Genomic DNA, 19,627 nt, shown 5'->3' on the forward strand with positions numbered 1-19,627 from the left:
GTATTGTAATAAAAATATTATGGTTTCAAAATAAATTTCCTAGCCTGCAATTCAACATTGATCAGTAAACATATTGTTTTTAACCATTCAGCTTGTTGAATTGGTTTTTAATGAAATCAACATGATTTGAATGGACCATAAGTGCACAATAGCAAAACAAGAACACTGTGTCCCAGGAGACAATAAATGATTGTATAAGTTTTTCATTCATGTTATCTATTCATCTGTATTTGCATAGTAAAGAGGTCGATTGCAGGATAAATGTCAATAAGACAACTGTCCAACGAACCAAGGTCATCATAAGGTCTTCAACAAAAGACAGGTGTAAAATCTCAAAGAGCAATTTGTTTTTTTGTAGAACAGGAATATTAACACTTTCAGAAGATGTTTTATAGTTATGGATTTGGAATGGAATCTTTACTGCTTCTATTTTTCTGTCATCAAATTAATACTTCATCACTGCTTTTGTATGGCAATGTCAATCATCTTTATATATTGTCTTTTTCTGGTTTGAATTCTAAAATCGAAATCTTTTGCTGATGAATAATACACTTTTATGTAATAAAACCACTAATATATGAGATCGTGGTATATCTAATACATAGATTGAACTGAAAATTATTTTTTTCAAATGACAGAAAAGAAAACTAAAATATTAAGTGGTTTTGCAAAAGTCTCCAAACTAGCCAATGGAAAATTTACTATTCGTTGAACATTTAAATTTGCAGTTAACCTGTACCTAAGAAATCCACAAAAATTGGTATCCAACGAATATTAATGAATCCACAGTACATTCTTAGTCAACTTTTTTTGTACACCATAAGAGATGAATAAGAATAAAATATGAATGTTTAGGTGCATAATTGTAGGATGTGATTGATTTTCAATATTACTTACTTTGCTCTCAACTGATCATATTCATGATCCCACACACTTCCAAGTGATAATGAGAAAAAAAAATAAATATAACATCTCCTCCTACATAAAAGTCTTCAAGTCATTTACTGTTTCTTGATTGACTATGATCTAGAAAGCAGGCGCGGATCCAGGGGGTGTGTGGTTCCAGGGGTTGGAACCCCCCTTTTTTTGGACGATCAATGCATTTGAATGGGGACATTTGAAACATCCCCCCTTTGTCCTGGGTTAGGAACCCCCCTTTTTAAAATGACTGGATCCGCCCCTGGAAAGTATATCCTTTCACCTATTGCATTGTTACAAATGATAACTGAATTGACAAACCGTAAGGAATCAGTAGACATATTTAAAAGGAGAGCAATTTGTAATACTGTAGATTCATTATTATTCGTTTTATAACAATTTTAGTGATTTCGTTGGTACAGATGAACCGACAATTCAAATGTTGAAAGAACTACACATTTTCTATAGGTTTTGTATGCAGAGATTGCTAAAACCACGAAATCAAACATGAAACTCCTAGTTTTCCTCAATCCACGAAATATCATACCCATGAAAATATATGAATCCGCAGTAGATTGATACTCCAACTTTTAGGTTAAAAAAGATATGAGTAAAGTTATTAAATTAGTTACCAAAGGTATATTTTTTTGGAAAATTGCTTCATTTTAAATTGTATGTCATTGCAGCTACAAGAAGAAGAAGAACCATTAGATCTTAGCTGGCCTAAGGAATGGAGAAAACGATTGAATTATATTTTAGTAGCACCAATTATATTTCCACTGTGGATATTTCTACCTGATGTTAGAAGACCAGTAAGTCTATTACAACTCGTTAATTCTTGAAATTCAATTACATATAGCTAGGTTAGTCTATGCAAATGTATGTACTATGAAATTTAGAGGCTTGCCCTGAGCTCTTTATTTCATAGTTTATACCTTTTTTATAGACTATCCAATTTCGCACATATTTACAACTCAAGTAATATTTTGATTGGTCAATTGGTAGTTTATTTTTGCTAACTACTTGTATCACAAGTGTTGGAAAACAGAATTCAGTAACCAAGTTTTATGTCTGGTAAATCTTAAAACTCATTACTATCATAGTAAAATATGTTATTTTAATGCTAAAATACAAGGAGGCGCAACAAGAAGCTTAATAACTGAACAGGACCATTTTCACAAATCTATGATGCCCTCAGGCATCGTTCATCCTCATATCGGTGATGCGTAGAATCATTGTTTGCCCAGGAAGGGTTATAATAGAAATACTCTTTAGATCGTTCATAAATTACTCAACTCCCATATTATTATTTTAAAATGTAAAGTACAAAATCATTGACTATTGAAAATAGAAAAATAACAAAATGAACTTATTGCACTAATATGAAAGTGTAACAGTCTCAAAAATATGAATAAAGTAAAACAACACAATACTTTGTTAAGACTCTGAAAGAATATTCTAGATGCTATAGAATTTTAAAATGTATAATATTCCACACAGGATTTACAATGGCTGAAAATATAAATAAGTTTCCAATATTATAGCAGCTAGCTGCAAAAGTGTATGTTAACTTAAAAATAATATGTACTGGAAAACTTTTTGGTACAAGTACAAAGTTTTGTTATACTCCTTGCTTGGCAACAGTAATTAATTTCATCTAAAAATATGCACTCTTTTACATAAATATTGATTTTGAAATGTGAATAATAGCTGTTCAATTTTTAATGAAGAACCTGTATTATAGCCAATATATTTGTTAAAATCAATTATTTATAGATTCAATTTGATATGATACTGCCAATCATAATATTTCACTACTTTTAAATAATCTCACATTTACTAGAATATCAAATAGAAGCTATTTAAAAACAATATTTTATGATAAATTACATTGTTTATGAATGTTTTCATACACATTATCATGAATAATTGATTAATGATATCTATTTTGAAATGAGCTAGACTTGTAAATTTACACAGAATAATTTTAAAATTGAGAGATAATATCATCAGCTATTTATGACAGCTATTATCAGTCCAAATAATAGGCTAGAGAACTTTACAAATAATAATTTACAATATATATAGATGTTTCATAAGGATATGACAGCCTTTTGATTGGCTGTCATTATTCATGTGGTGTTTTAAAGCTATTTCATTGGCCAAAGTAAACACACAATTTACAAGTATATGTGCTGTCTAGGAAAGTATTACAACATTATGGTTGGTCAATGATATTTGGTACTATGCAGTTGAATAAGCACTGTCATATCTCCTTTCCATAGATATTATTTGACCTCGCCTCCAAAGTCATGTTCTATTGACTTGAAATTTAACATTTAAATAGTATAAATATTAAAGTTTGAGACACATTTCTGTGTTCATTAATTACTTATAGCCACACTTCAATAGATACTTGGGTCAATCCTTTAAAACCCAATAAAAATTACAAAATGAATAGTAAAATAAGTGAAAAAGTTTTTTTTCCAGTACTAAAAGTATTAAATCTTTGGATTGTGTATTATGTACTTGTCATCTAATTCCATTAATTCCTTAAAAGTTTGACAAAAATGCACCAATCTCAAGTTGTTTTTAATGCATGAGTTACTCAAGGGCAATCAGCATATACATTGAACATTTGGTTCTTTCTGTGTCATAATAATGTAAGCTTTGTTCAATAGCAAGTGTTAAGAGAAGTGCATGAAATCAAAATTTGTCTATACATATTATGCCTAGTTCTGTAAAAACAGTAATAGACTGCAAAAAGGAAAATTTTAATGTACCCTGTTTTTAATTTATATTTTCAATTTAGTAAAAAGAATTTAAGGTACCCTTCTAAATGGATTGTTATTTATTTTCAGGAGAAGAAGAGATGGTTTATAATAACATTTTTTGGCAGTATTTTATGGATTGCTATCTACTCCTACCTCATGCTCTGGTGGGCGTCCACAGTGGGCAAAACCATAGGAATACAAGATGAGGTCAGTTACTTACATTGGTTAGGGCTATGTTAGGCTATATACTCCTACCTCATGCTCTGGTGGGTGGCCACAGTGGGCAGAACCATATGAATCCAAGATGAGGTCAGTAAACTTACATTGGTTAGGGCTATGTTAGGCTATATACTCCTACCTCATGCTCTGGTGGGCGGCCACAGTGGGCAGAACCATAGGAATACAAGATGAAGTTAGTAAACTAACATTGGTTAGGGCCATGTTAGGCTATTCTCCTACCTCATGCTCTGGTGGGCTGCCACAGTGGGCAGAACCATATGAATCCAAGATGAGGTCAGTAAACCTACATTGGTTAGGGCCATGTTAGGCTATATACTCTTACCTCATGCTCTGGTGGGCTGCCACAGTGGACAGATCCATAGGAATCCAAGATGAGGTCAGTAAACTTACATTGGTTAGGGCTATGTTAGGCTATTCTCCTACCTCATGCTCTGGTGGGCTGCCACAGTGGGCAGAACCATAGGAATCCAAGATGAGGTCAGTAAACCTACATTGGTTAGGGCCATGTTAGGCTATATACTCCTACCTCATGCTCTGGTGGGCGTCCACAGTGGGCAGAACCATAGGAATCCAAGATGAGGTCAGTAAACTTACATTGGTTAGGGCTATGTTAGGCTATATACTCCTACCTCATGCTCTGGTGGGCGGCCACAGTGGGCAGAACCATAGGAATCCAAGATGAGGTCAGTAAATTACATTGGTTAGGGCCATGTTAGGCTATTCTCCTACCTCATGCTCTGGTGGGCTGCCACAGTGGGCAGAACCATAGGAATCCAAGATGAAGTTAGTAAACTAACATTGGTTAGGGCTATGTTAGGCTATATACTCTTACCTCATGCTCTGGTGGGCTGCCACAGTGGACAGATCCATAGGAATCCAAGATGAGGTCAGTAAACTAACATTGGTTAGGGCCATGTTAGGCTATATACTCCTACCTCATGCTCTGGTGGGCGGCCACAGTGGGCAGAACCATAGGAATCCAAGATGAGGTCAGTAAACCTACATTGGTTAGGGCTATGTTAGGCTATTCTCCTACCTCATGCTCTGGTGGGCTGCCACAGTGGGCAGAACCATAGGAATCCAAGATGAGGTCAGTAAACCTACATTGGTTAGGGCCATGTTAGGCTATATACTCCTACCTCATGCTCTGGTGGGCGTCCACAGTGGGCAGAACCATAGGAATCCAAGATGAGGTCAGTAAACTTACATTGGTTAGGGCCATGTTAGGCTATATACTCCTACCTCATGCTTTTGTGGGCTGCCACAGTGGGCAGAACCATAGGAATCCAAGATGAGGTCAGTAAACTTACATTGGTTAGGGCCATGTTAGGCTATTCTCCTACCTCATGCTCTGGTGGGCGGCCACAGTGGGCAGAACCATAGGAATCCAAGATGAGGTCAGTAAACTTACATTGGTTAGGGCCATGTTAGGCTATATACTCCTACCTCATGCTCTGGTGGGCGTCCACAGTGGGCAGAACCATAGGAATCCAAGATGAGGTCAGTAAACTTACATTGGTTAGGGCCATGTTAGGCTATATACTCCTACCTCATGCTTTTGTGGGCTGCCACAGTGGGCAGAACCATAGGAATCCAAGATGAGGTCAGTAAATTACATTGGTTAGGCCAAGGCTTCCAAAAAATATTTGAGCCAGCCGGACATTTTATGTCTTATTCCTTAAGACTAAGTAACAAAAGTCAATTATGGTAATCAGTTGGCCATCATATAACCAATGATTGACATTAAAAAACAATATTAAACTTTGATATAGATTTGATGCTCCTATAAACGATTAGGCTGTTATAGCATGTGGTTATAGTCAGATATGTCTTCCACTATAAACGATTAGACTGTTATAGCATGTGGTTATAGTCAGATATGTCTTCCCCTATAAACGATTAGACTGTTATAGTATGTGGTTATAGTCAGATATGTCTTCCCCTATAAACGATTAGGCTGTTATAGCATGTGGTTATAGTCAGATATGTCTTCCACTATAAACGATTAGGCTGTTATAGCATGTGGTTATAGTCAGATATGTCTTCCACTATAAACGATTAGGCTGTTATAGCATGTGGTTATAGTCAGATATGTCTTCCACTATAAACGATTAGGCTGTTATAGCATGTGGTTATAGTCAGATATGTCTTCCACTATAAACGATTAGGCTGTTATAGCATGTGGTTATAGTCAGATATGTCTTCCCCTATAAACGATTAGACTGTTATAGCATGTGGTTATAGTCAGATATGTCTTCCCCTATAAACGATTAGACTGTTATAGCATGTGGTTATAGTCAGATATGTCTTCCCCTATAAACGATTAGACTGTTATAGCATGTGGTTATAGTCAGATATGTCTTCCACTATAAACGATTAGACTGTTATAGCATGTGGTTATAGTCAGATATGTCTTCCCCTATAAACGATTAGACTGTTATAGCATGTGGTTATAGTCAGATATGTCTTCCCCTATAAACGATTAGACTGTTATAGCATGTGGTTATAGTCAGATATGTCTTCCCCTATAAACGATTAGACTGTTATAGCATGTGGTTATAGTCAGATATGTCTTCCACTATAAACGATTAGGCTGTTATAGCATGTGGTTATAGTCAGATATGTCTTCCACTATAAACGATTAGGCTGTTATAGCATGTGGTTATGTCGACTGAATTGTATTAATATGTAAAAGAAATTAACACCCTAAATGAATGAATGAATATATTTTATTGCAGAAGCAAACATAATGCTATAGCAAAATAACATAATATGCAATTACAATAATGACCCTAAAAGAACAACCTTTACAGCAGAAATTTGAAATGAAAAGATTTGAAGGTTTTTAACATTAAATGTATGGATCTACAGTACAGACAACATATCTGGTCAATATATGCTTCTCTTCCATTATAGAAATATCAAATAAAGAGAAATTGATTGAAACAATTAATCAAGATATCATTGGTTGCTGATGTGCTGTTTGTCATATCTGTGTTTTGGTTGATTGGTTTTTCATAAATCAAGCCTTTTGTTTTTTTTCATATTTTGTCAGAGGTTGTGTGACTTTTATAGTCTACCGGTACTATATATTGTAGATTTTGCTCATTGTTGAAGGTTGTACGTCACTGACTAATAACTGCTTAAATCCACTTTATTTGGATTATTGTCTCATTCAAATTAATACTACATTTCCTTATTTTATATGAGATAAATAACTAAGTAATAAAATTTCTGATTCTTTATTTTTAGTTCTTAAAGTGATGTAGTAATCTGATATCTTTTTTCCTGTTGTTATTGTTGAATCCATAGGGAGAGCCCCATTGTCACCATGAATATATATGATATATAGACTATTTACCATCATACAATTCGTCAATGTTTTCTTGTATTGATTCAGACAAAAGTTGTATGATTGTGACAATTGTCAATACTTATTTGCAAACATATACTTAGCAAATTTAAATGCTGAAAAATGTATTTGCCAAATTCCTTTTTAAAAGAACAATGCGCCATTTAAACCTAAAGACAATTTACTTCCTTTAATCATTAAATGGGTGAAGAATTCTTTTATTTGATTGTTCTCTGTGAACATTCTCATCATTACGACTCTTGTTAGTGTTAACATTGCCCAATCTCCGGTGACCTTGGGATTGACTAATTATTTGATGTCTCTTATTTAGTGTTAATGAGCATCGATTTCTTATTTAACTTGCCTTAAACACAAATAATTTTGATACCCTATTACATGTACAATGGCCTTGTCGTTTTATAAGAATGCAATCAAACAATATCAGTTAGTAAGAAGACAAATGTAGAGGTCACCATAATTTAAATTATTTGCCAAATTGAAAACTGACTTTTAACTGAAATAACACATAGTGAACTAGGGTATGAAAATTAATTAATTGCTTAACCTTAACCTAGTTATTGGATGTGATCAATATATTATAGATCACACTATAAGAGGATGGTAACTTCAACAGAGATCATATTTATGGCCTATAAACAAACCTTAATTATTATAGAATCAGGAAGTAGGTCAACATGGAGCCTAACGAATCCTTTATAATTTACAATCATGGCAAGTCAACATGGAGCCTAACGAATCCTTTATAATTTACAATCATGGCAAGTCAACATGGAGCCTAACGAATCCTTTATAATTTACAATCATGGCAAGTCAACATGGAGCCTAACGAATCCTTTATAATTTACAATCATGGCAGGTCAACATGGAGCCTAACGAATCCTTTATAATTTACAATCATGGCAAGTCAACATGGAGCCATATGAATCCTTTATAATTTACAATCATGGCAGGTCAACATGGAGCCTAACGAATCCTTTATAATTTACAATCATGGCAGGTCAACATGGAGCCTAACGAATCCTTTATAATTTACAATCATGGCAAGTCAACATGGAGCCTAACGAATCCTTTATAATTTACAATCATGGCAAGTCAACATGGAGCCTAACGAATCCATTATAATTTACAATCATGGCAAGTCAGCATGGAGCCTAACGAATCCTTTATAATTTACAATCATGGCAGGTCAACATGGAGCCTAACGAATCCTTTATAATTTACAATCATGGCACGTCAACATGGAGCCTAACGAATCCTTTATAATTTACTATCATGGCAGGTCAACATGGAGCCTAACGAATCCTTTATAATTTACAATCATGGCAAGTCAACATGGAGCCTAACAATTCCTTTATAATTTACAATCATGGCAGGTCAACATGGAGCCTACTGAATCCTTTATAATTTACAATCATTCTAGGGTATGATTTATTGACATTCAATACACAGAATATCAGCCAATCAAAATTTGTTTTGTAATTAATATGGTTTTATTATCATTGTTTTATTCATTCGTTAAAATCAAGGAAAATTGAAGACAATCAAAAGCAGTCAGGTAAATGTAAATGGAGAAAGACAAAGTCAACAGTCAGGTGCAGTTCTACAAAATTACTTAAAAAGCATTACATAAATAACTAAACAAGGAGCAATAAAAACACCCACTAAAATTTGTGTTTAATATTGTCTTTGTAACAAACCATTAAACTGCACACTAGCTTCTATTGCTATAACATTCAGAAATCAGAGAAAATGATAAAACTCAAAGATGTGATTGACTTCATTGAAATAAAAGCCTTGTTTTTAAATTTCCTATAGGGAACATACTTTACATTATTTAAGGAATGACTGTAATATTTTTTCTGTCTATGAAGAAATAACATAAAAAATTTGGTGTACACTGAATAACGCGCGTAGCGGGTTATTTAACAGTGTGCACCACATTTTTTATGTTATTTCGAATAGACAGAAAAAATATTACAGTCATTTCTTATAATTTAATTCTAAATTCCATTTTAAACCGTAGAAAACCATGAAAAAACGTTGATGATATCACGGTCACATGACTAAATTATGTCTATGGTTTGATAACAAAATAACGTAAGCCAATCAGAAGACGCGTTACATCCAAAATTAAATTATTGTAGTATTAAACCAATTTTGAAGACGTTTGGCCTTCTTCTGTTTCTTTATTTTTCATTTCAACTACATGGCAGACATTTTTATATGACCGCAAAAATTAAAAATGTTTGGTCCTATATAGGTATCATGTCGTTGTCGTCATCAGCGTCGTCCGGTGACAGATTGTTTCTGGATAATAACTTTTGAATAAGTAAAAAGAAATCGTTAAATTTTAACTCAATGTTTATAACCACAAAAGGAAGCTTGGGATTGGTTTTGGGGGTTATGGTCCCAACGGTTTTATAAATTAGGGGCCTAAAGGGGCCAAAAACAGCATTTATCTAGTTTCAGGACAAAAAATTGTGTATTAGTATTTCAATTGTTCTGTAATTTTACCACAATGTTTAATACCATAAGTAGAAGGTTGGGATTTAATTCAAGGGGTTATTGGGCAAACAGTCTAGGAATTAAGGGCCAAAAAGGGGCCAAAAACAAGCATTTTTCTAGTTTCTTTTTCAATCATTTTAAAAGATGTTATTAATTTGTTCCTTGTGAAAGCAGTTGGTATATAAACTCTGTATGCAGTTTGTAAAAATTCATTTAATGCAGTGAGATTTTAAATGAATATTGTTTGGAATAATAGAAAATCCAACTTAAGCTTTCATGGTGAAGACATTTTTTTAAATTGTAGAGTTTCAAAATAGAAATTGTATTAAAATGAAATTCTATGTTGTTAAGGATAATTGAATAAATAATGACTAGGTTCATGCTAGTAAGTACTTGAACTATCTGTCATCAGTCTGAAAATTGGATAAACAATTATAAACAAATAATCAGTGTCAGAAAAATATGTTATCCAGTTTCAGTTCAAAATAATACTGGGTACAACATAGCAATTAGTCTAAAACTTAAAAAAAAAACTGAATTCTAAGAATAATCATAGAATCAATTTTGTTCAATAACAGCCAAAAAAAAAGAAGAGACTTTCAATTAAAATTTCTACAAACAGCATGTTTAATGGTAGTAGTTAGTTTTAATACATTTAAAAGAATAATTATGCAAATCATGACAGAACTTAAATGGACCTTAGATTTTCTCTTCCCTTTCAAAAAGTTAAGATCCGGGATTCCCATTTAAACCAAAAAAATGTAAACTAAATTGCCATCAGATAAAAACATTTCACACCATTGCTATCAATAATTGATTTTATTGAAGAAAAACATTTTAATTGATATGAAAATGGAAGATAAGAATGACATAATGGGCTGTCTCCATGTTCTAAGATTATCACAGTCAGAATTATTGGGTTGTTGTCAAAAATTTCAATTAAATGGAAAACGTATTAAAAACTTTAATGCAATTCTTGTATTGTACACTCAAACAAGGATTGTTGTGTGTCAGTGAACTTTATAAGTTGGCATGGTGTTGTTAGCAACTCCTAAGCAGAACAATTTTCAAAAAAAAATTAAGCATTATAATTACTCTCTAACATGGATAGAATGATTGATTACTAGTTGCTTAACATCCAGTATAACATGGACATCTGGGTTTCTTACTCCTGATTTCAGTTGCATATATTCTATCTTCTAATTCCCTTACTTTGTCATCAGTCTAATAGGTTATTCAACTGTATTGTTGTCTAAAAAATGGGTTTTATAGCATCAGGTATCAGTGCCCTTGATTCTATTTTACCTGTCTTGTTTTTTAGACATTGGGTTTGATAATAACAGCAGGTACCAGTGCCCTTGACTTTATTTTACCTGTCCTGTTTTAGATAATAAGTTTGGCAATAAAAGCAACAGGTACCAGTGCCTTTGACTTTATTTTACCTGTCCTGTTTTAGATAATAAGTTTGACAATAAAAACAGCAGGTACCAGTGCCCTTGACTTTATTTTACCTGTCCTGTTTTAGATAATGAGTTTGACAATAAAAGCAGCAGGTACCAGTGCCCTTGTCTTTATTTTACCTGTCCTGTTTTAGATAATGAGTTTGACAATAAAAGCAGCAGGTACCAGTCCCTTGACTTTATTTTACCTGTCATGTTTTAGATAATGAGTTTGACAATAAAAGTAGCAGGTACCAGTGCCCTTGACTTTATTTTACTTGTCATGTTTTAGATAATGAGTTTGACAATAAAAGCAGCAGGTACATGCAGTGTACTCAACTTCAATTTAACTGGCATGTTTTTAAGATAATGAGTTGACAATAAAAGCAACAGGTACCAGTGCCCTTGACTATTTTACCTGTCCTGTTTTTAGATAATGACTCTTGCAATAATAGCAAGCAACAGGTACCATATATTCTATCTTCTAATTCCCTTACTGTGTCATCAGTCTAATAGGTTATTCAACTGTATTGTTGTCTAAAAAATGGGTTTTATAGCATCAGGTATCAGTGCCCTTGATTCTATTTTACCTGTCTTATTTTTTAGACATTGGGTTTGATAATAACAGCAGGTACCAGTGCCCTTGACTTTATTTTACCTGTCCTGTTTTAGATAATAAGTTTGGCAATAAAAGCAACAGGTACCAGTGCCCTTGACTTTATTTTACCTGTCCTGTTTTAGATAATGAGTTTGACAATAAAAGCAGCAGGTACCAGTGCCCTTGACTTTATTTTACCTGTCCTGTTTTAGATAATGAGTTTGACAATAAAAGCAGCAGGTACCAGTGCCCTTGACTTTATTTTACCTGTCCTGTTTTAAATAATGAGTTTGACAATAAAAGCAGCAGGTACCAGTGCCCTTGACTTTATTTTACCTGTCATGTTTTAGACAATAAGTTTGACAATAAAAACAGCAGGTACCAGTGCCCTTGACTTTATTTTACCTGTCCTGTTTTAGATAATGAGTTTGACAATAAAAGCAGCAGGTACCAGTGCCCTTGACTTTATTTTACCTGTCCTGTTTTAGATAATGAGTTTGACAATAAAAGCAGCAGGAATCAGTGCCCTTGACTTTATTTTACCTGTCATGTTTTAGATAATGAGTTTGACAATAAAAGCAGCAGGTACATGCAGTGTACTCAAATTCAATTTAACTGGCATATTTTTAAGATAATGAGTTGACAATAAAAGCAACAGGTACCAGTGCCCTTGACTTTATTCTACCTGTCCTGTTTTTAGATAATGACTCTTGCAATAATAGCAAGCAACAGGTACCATATATTCTATCTTCTAATTCCCTTACTGTGTCATCAGTCTAATAGGTTATTCAACTGTATTGTTGTCTAAAAAATGGGTTTTATAGCATCAGGTATCAGTGCCCTTGATTCTATTTTACCTGTCTTATTTTTTAGACATTGGGTTTGATAATAACAGCAGGTACCAGTGCCCTTGACTTTATTTTACCTGTCCTGTTTTAGATAATAAGTTTGGCAATAAAAGCAACAGGTACCAGTGCCTTTGACTTTATTTTACCTGTCCTGTTTTAGATAATAAGTTTGACAATAAAAACAGCAGGTACCAGTGCCCTTGACTTTATTTTACCTGTCCTGTTTTAGATAATGAGTTTGACAATAAAAGCAGCAGGTACCAGTGCCCTTGACTTTATTTTACCTGTCATGTTTTAGATAATGAGTTTGACAATAAAAGTAGCAGGTACCAGTGCCCTTGACTTTATTTTACCTGTCATGTTTTAGATAATGAGTTTGACAATAAAAGCAGCAGGTACATGCAGTGTACTCAACTTCAATTTAACTGGCATGTTTTTAAGATAATGAGTTGACAATAAAAGCAACAGGTACCAGTGCCCTTGACTATTTTACCTGTCCTGTTTTTAGATAATGACTCTTGCAATAATAGCAAGCAACAGGTACCATATATTCTATCTTCTAATTCCCTTACTGTGTCATCAGTCTAATAGGTTATTCAACTGTATTGTTGTCTAAAAAATGGGTTTTATAGCATCAGGTATCAGTGCCCTTGATTCTATTTTACCTGTCTTATTTTTTAGACATTGGGTTTGATAATAACAGCAGGTACCAGTGCCCTTGACTTTATTTTACCTGTCCTGTTTTAGATAATAAGTTTGGCAATAAAAGCAACAGGTACCAGTGCCCTTGACTTTATTTTACCTGTCCTGTTTTAGATAATAAGTTTGACAATAAAAACAGCAGGTACCAGTGCCCTTGACTTTATTTTACCTGTCCTGTTTTAGATAATGAGTTTGACAATAAAAGCAGCAGGTACCAGTGCCCTTGACTTTATTTTACCTGTCCTGTTTTAGATAATGAGTTTGACAATAAAAGTAGCAGGTACCAGTGCCCTTGACTTTATTTTACCTGTCATGTTTTAGATAATGAGTTTGACAATAAAAGCAGCAGGTACATGCAGTGTACTCAACTTCAATTTAACTGGCATGTTTTTAAGATAATGAGTTGACAATAAAAGCAACAGGTACCAGTGCCCTTGACTATTTTACCTGTCCTGTTTTTAGATAATGACTCTTGCAATAATAGCAAGCAACAGGTACCATATATTCTATCTTCTAATTCCCTTACTGTGTCATCAGTCTAATAGGTTATTCAACTGTATTGTTGTCTAAAAAATGGGTTTTATAGCATCAGGTATCAGTGCCCTTGATTCTTTTTTACCTGTCTTATTTTTTAGACATTGGGTTTGATAATAACAGCAGGTACCAGTGCCCTTGACTTTATTTTACCTGTCCTGTTTTAGATAATAAGTTTGGCAATAAAAGCAACAGGTACCAGTGCCCTTGACTTTATTTTACCTGTCCTGTTTTAGATAATAAGTTTGACAATAAAAACAGCAGGTACCAGTGCCCTTGACTTTATTTTACCTGTCCTGTTTTAGATAATGAGTTTGACAATAAAAGCAGCAGGTACCAGTGCCCTTGACTTTATTTTACCTGTCCTGTTTTAGATAATGAGTTTGACAATAAAAGCAGCAGGTACCAGTGCCCTTGACTTTATTTTACCTGTCATGTTTTAGATAATGAGTTTGACAATAAAAGTAGCAGGTACCAGTGCCCTTGACTTTATTTTACCTGTCATGTTTTAGATAATGAGTTTGACAATAAAAGCAGCAGGTACATGCAGTGTACTCAACTTCAATTTAACTGGCATGTTTTTAAGATAATGAGTTGACAATAAAAGCAACAGGTACCTGTGCCCTTGACTTTATTCTACCTGTCCTGTTTTTAGATAATGACTCTTGCAATAATAGCAAGCAACAGGTACCATATATTCTATCTTCTAATTCCCTTACTGTGTCATCAGTCTAATAGGTTATTCAACTGTATTGTTGTCTAAAAAATGGGTTTTATAACATCAGGTATCAGTGCTCTTGATTCTATTTTACCTGTCTTGTTTTTTAGACATTGGGTTTGATAATAACAGCAGGTACCAGTGCCCTTGACTTTATTTTACCTGTCCTGTTTTAGATAATAAGTTTGGCAATAAAAGCAACAGGTACCAGTGCCCTTGACTTTATTTTACCTGTCCTGTTTTAGATAATGAGTTTGACAATAAAAGCAGCAGGTACCAGTGCCCTTGACTTTATTTTACCTGTCCTGTTTTAGATAATGAGTTTGACAATAAAAGCAGCAGGTACCAGTGCCCTTGACTTTATTTTACCTGTCCTGTTTTAGATAATGAGTTTGACAATAAAAGCAGCAGGTACCAGTCCCTTGACTTTATTTTACCTGTCATGTTTTAGATAATGAGTTTGACAATAAAAGTAGCAGGTACCAGTGCCCTTGACTTTATTTTACCTGTCCTGTTTTAGATAATGAGTTTGACAATAAAAGCAGCAGGTACCAGTCCCTTGACTTTATTTTACCTGTCCTGTTTTAGATAATGAGTTTGACAATAAAAGCAGCAGGTACCAGTGCCCTTGACTTTATTTTACCTGTCCTGTTTTAGATAATGAGTTTGACAATAAAAGCAGCAGGTACCAGTGCCATTGACTTTATTTTTTACCTGTCATGTTTTAGATAATGAGTTTTTGATTTAAGACAATGGGTCTGACAATAATAGTTACAGGTGCCAATGTCCAGTACCCTTGATTTTATTTTACCTGTTATATTTTAGATAATGGGTCTGACAATAATAGCAGCTGGTACCAGTATCCCTGATCTCATCACCAGTGTAATAGTAGCTAAAAAAGGATTTGGAGACATGGCTGTATCCAGTTCTGTGGGAAGCAATATTTTTGATATTACAGTAGGGTAAGATAAATTAGTAATTGTTCACCTTAGAATATTGTATCCTGCTAAATTATACATGTATGTCATAATGCTTGTAGCACAGTGATAAATACAGGTTTGTTGCACATTGATATCATGAAATATCAGCCCACAAGCCACACCTGGTCAACTGCTTCATATCATTTACATATACTGATTCATTGTTAGAATATTTTCATGAATAAAAACTATTTAAACTATTAAATAGCCCCAAAAATACAATCGGTATATATCAATGAGACAACAACTGAGTTAATCCAAACAAAACATCTACAGTTACCTCTCAGGTTTTACATTTAAATGTATGGTATTGTTCTCCCCCTTTTAAGTTTAACAACTTTATCCTTTGTTATCCAATGAAATGTCATGATTAGGTGGAAATGTTCTGCTCTCATATATTCATAGGTCGCCAAACATTGTGCACTTACAAATTCTTCTCACATCTCAAAGCTATGATATAAGAACAAAGAAGCTAAAGAGTATGGTTATAAATATGCAGGAAATTATAATAAGTAGAAGTTGTAGATCTCTGTTAATTATCAATATGACAGCAATCAAACAACTTAATATAACAAAAAACATATCTCTACAGGTCACCATATGACATTAAATTATAATGGTCACACACTCTAACCATGTGGTAATTTTTAAATCATCCTGACCAAAATTATGATTTATAAAATTCAACATATTTTTTATTAATCAACACTGAAATAAACAAATTAAATACATAGATATGATATCTACCATGGAAATATTTTAAATAAGCAGATATATATTTGTCATAGTTTGAATAGTTTGGACAGCACCCCCATTCAATATCAGCTGAAAAAACAAGTTGGAGAAAAAGCATACATAATAAAAACAATCCTCCTGATAGTACCAAAACATGTCAATCTCATTAAATTACTGTAGCAATCCCTAAAGTGTTGTTGATAGTACCAAAACCTGTCAATCTCATTAAATTACTGTAGCAATCCCTAAAGTGTTGTTGTTTTACTGCATTCTAACTAATAATCAAAGTATTTAAAAAATAATAAGTTGTAACCATAAACTGATGAAGGACTTTTCTGTAAAACACTTTATCTTACTCCTTTTCAGATTGCCGATACCTTGGTTAATATATTTGGCCATCAATGGAGGAGTGGTTGATGTGAATAGTAACGGACTTGTTTGTTCCATTTTCTTGTTATTTGTTATGCTGATCACTGTGATTGCTACAATAGCTATATCTAAGTGGAAGATGAGTAAACCATTAGGGGGGTCCATGTTAGTACTGTATGTGGTGTTCGTTGTTCTTAGCGTGCTCTTAGAGGTCAGTGTCATTAAATGTCCTGTTACTTGAGAGACAATACAAAAGACTGAAGACAACTTGGCAAAGATAGACTTTATATAAAGAGTAGTTATAGATTACTTTAAAACAGTTAAGCTGGACTATCATTTTATTTATGAGGCTGCGATCAATGGTTACATGTGAACTGATATCATCGATAGTTACACCAGGCACTGTTTCCTTATAAGGTTGATGGATAGAAACCTTCCCGTAACATAGTAAACAGCAATACTTACTCTAGCCTCATAAAGAAGATGAAAAGAAACGTTGACCATAACAGTGTTATATAACATCAGCAATAGTTCTGTCCTTGTAAAATTCACAAAAAGTAACCCATGGTTACAACACAATATAACAGCACCATGTGACAGCACCATGTGACAGCACCACCTTCTGTGTAGATAACAATTAAATACCATATTTGTTATTGTTAATTCTGTTACATTAATCACTAAGCACCAATATTATTCATGTCACTATATATCAAACATGAAAGATACTTTGGGGATTTTTTTTTTTGCTGCCTTGGAAATTTTACAAATTTTTAGTCTGTAGCACCAAAGTATTTGGTAAAAAAAAAATATGAGAGGCTTTTGGTCAAAGACTCAGTAGAAATTTCATCTGAATGTTAAATAAACACTTTACACAAGTTTTGTTCTAATTTGATATTATTGTCATCTCTTCTTTCCATTTACGAATAATCCATTTCCCAAATCATGGCAGACATCCATATCAATGTTTTTTTCTTAAATTTCTCAAATTCTCAATACAGTTCAGAAGTCCAATAATACATTTAAACTGAAAATTTGATCAACAATGCTTTTTATCACTGTGTTAAAAAATTTACATTCCATGAAAGCTTTGTTTCCAGAGAGTGTTTGTATTGTGGTAATAATAAAAAAAACTAACAATTCCAACTTTACTATACTTTTCTTTTTGAATTAGAGGAAAGGAATTTTTTCGTGAAAACAAACTTTTATTGTAGAAAGTTGGAATTTATTTCCAATAAGAGTTAAAGTTAATAAAAAATTCTCTGAAGAAGAATTCTTTTCTCAGAAACTAAGGAAATTTAAATATTGTCTGTATAAACAATTTAAGGATTTTAGATGTAAAGGAAGAATTTGTGTATTTTACCAGAAATATTGATAAAATTATTTAATAAACGGTAAAGGGCTCAATTTTATATTTTATTACACTATAAAACTTTGTATAGTATGTATATATATGTATTGTAAGTGAGTAGTGGCAGGTTTACATACAATGTCCTTAGCAACTACAAAAAATTCCTGAAAACCTAACGAAACAATCACCTTATTAGTAATGATCATCAACCATCAACCATGTATGTTTTAGCCATTGTGATTTTCTGTATTTCATATGACCAATTTCTTTATTTTTTTACCAGCCAAAAATGTCAATTTCTTTCTGAAACTCAGTGAATGCAGAAGGAGAACAAATTTGAAATTTCTCCCTTTTTAAATTTTTCAACAATAAATGTTGATTTTTTTGTGACTCAACAGACATTAAGAATTACAATTTAGTTATGAACTCTTCATTTTGTTGTTATTTTCAATAAAATTTAAGCAATAATACACCAAAACTTGATGGAAAGGAGAGAACCTTTGTATAGTCTTGCAATGTCATTTTTGTCAAGCCTTCGACTTTAGTCGAAAAAGCGAGACTAAGCGATCCTACTTTTCGTCGGCGTCGGCGTCGTCGTCGGCGGCGTCCACAAATATTCACTCTGTGGTTAAAGTTTTTGAAATTTTAATAACTTTCTTAAACTATACTGGATTTCTACCAAACTTGGACAGAAGCTTGTTTATGATCATAAGATAGTATCCAGAAGTAAATTTTGTTAAAATAAAATTCCATTTTTTCCGTAGTTTACTTATAAATGGACTTAGTTTTTTCTGCGGGGAAATATTACATTCACTCTGTGGTTAAAGTTTTTAGAATTTTAATAACTTTCTTAAACTATCCTTGGTTTGAACCAAATTTTGACAGAAGCTTGTTTATGATCATAAGATAGTATCCAGAAGTAAATTTTGTTAAAATAAAATTCCATTTTTTCCGTAGTTTACTTATAAATGGACTTAGTTTTTTCTGCGGGGAAATATTACATTCACTCTGTGGTTAAAGTTTTTAGAATTTTAATAACTTTCTTAAACTATCCTTGGTTTGAACCAAATTTTGACAGAAGCTTGTTTATGATCATAAGATAGTATCCAGAAGTAAATATTGTAAAAAAATAAATCCATTTTTTCGTATTTTACTTTTAAATGGACTTAGTTTTTCTGCGGGGAAACATTACATTCACTCTGTGGTTAAAGTTTTTAAAATTTTAATAACTTTCTTAAACTATCCTTGGTTTGAACCAAACTTGGACAGAAGCTTATTTATGACCATAAGATAGTATCCAGAAGTAAATATTGTAAAAAGATAACTCCATTTTTTCTGTATTTTACTTTTAAATGGACTTACATTTTCTTCTAGTTAACATTACATACAGTCGGCAGTTTAAGTTTTCAAAACATTAATTAGATTCATTAACTATCCTAGATTTTTACCAAACTTGGACAGAAGCTTCTTACAATCAAAAGATAGTATCAAGAGGAATTTTTTTATTGATTTTTTTCCTCATTTTTTGTTGAGCCTGCGATTT

The 19,627-nt window shown here is 33.0% G+C and overlaps 1 protein-coding gene across 8 annotated transcripts in view; it reads left to right on the top strand.

Annotated features, from left to right (window-relative positions):
- Nucleotides 1-18,604, top strand: part of LOC143073342 (sodium/potassium/calcium exchanger Nckx30C-like) — a 98,902-nt gene extending 80,298 nt beyond the window's left edge. For all 8 annotated transcript variants that reach the window (XM_076248796.1, XM_076248798.1, XM_076248797.1 and 5 more), the window contains 4 exons: nt 1,605-1,730; nt 3,780-3,899; nt 15,475-15,611; nt 16,731-18,604. In XM_076248796.1, coding sequence (XP_076104911.1) covers nt 1,605-1,730; nt 3,780-3,899; nt 15,475-15,611; nt 16,731-16,974 — 627 coding nt within the window. In that variant the 3' untranslated portion in view covers nt 16,975-18,604. The remainder of the gene's footprint in view (nt 1-1,604; nt 1,731-3,779; nt 3,900-15,474; nt 15,612-16,730) is intronic.
- The last annotated feature ends 1,023 nt before the right edge of the window (nt 18,605-19,627 follow it).

Source organism: Mytilus galloprovincialis, chromosome 4 (assembly GCF_965363235.1).
Source record: "Mytilus galloprovincialis chromosome 4, xbMytGall1.hap1.1, whole genome shotgun sequence".
In the NCBI taxonomy this organism is placed as follows: Eukaryota; Metazoa; Mollusca; class Bivalvia; order Mytilida; family Mytilidae; genus Mytilus; species Mytilus galloprovincialis.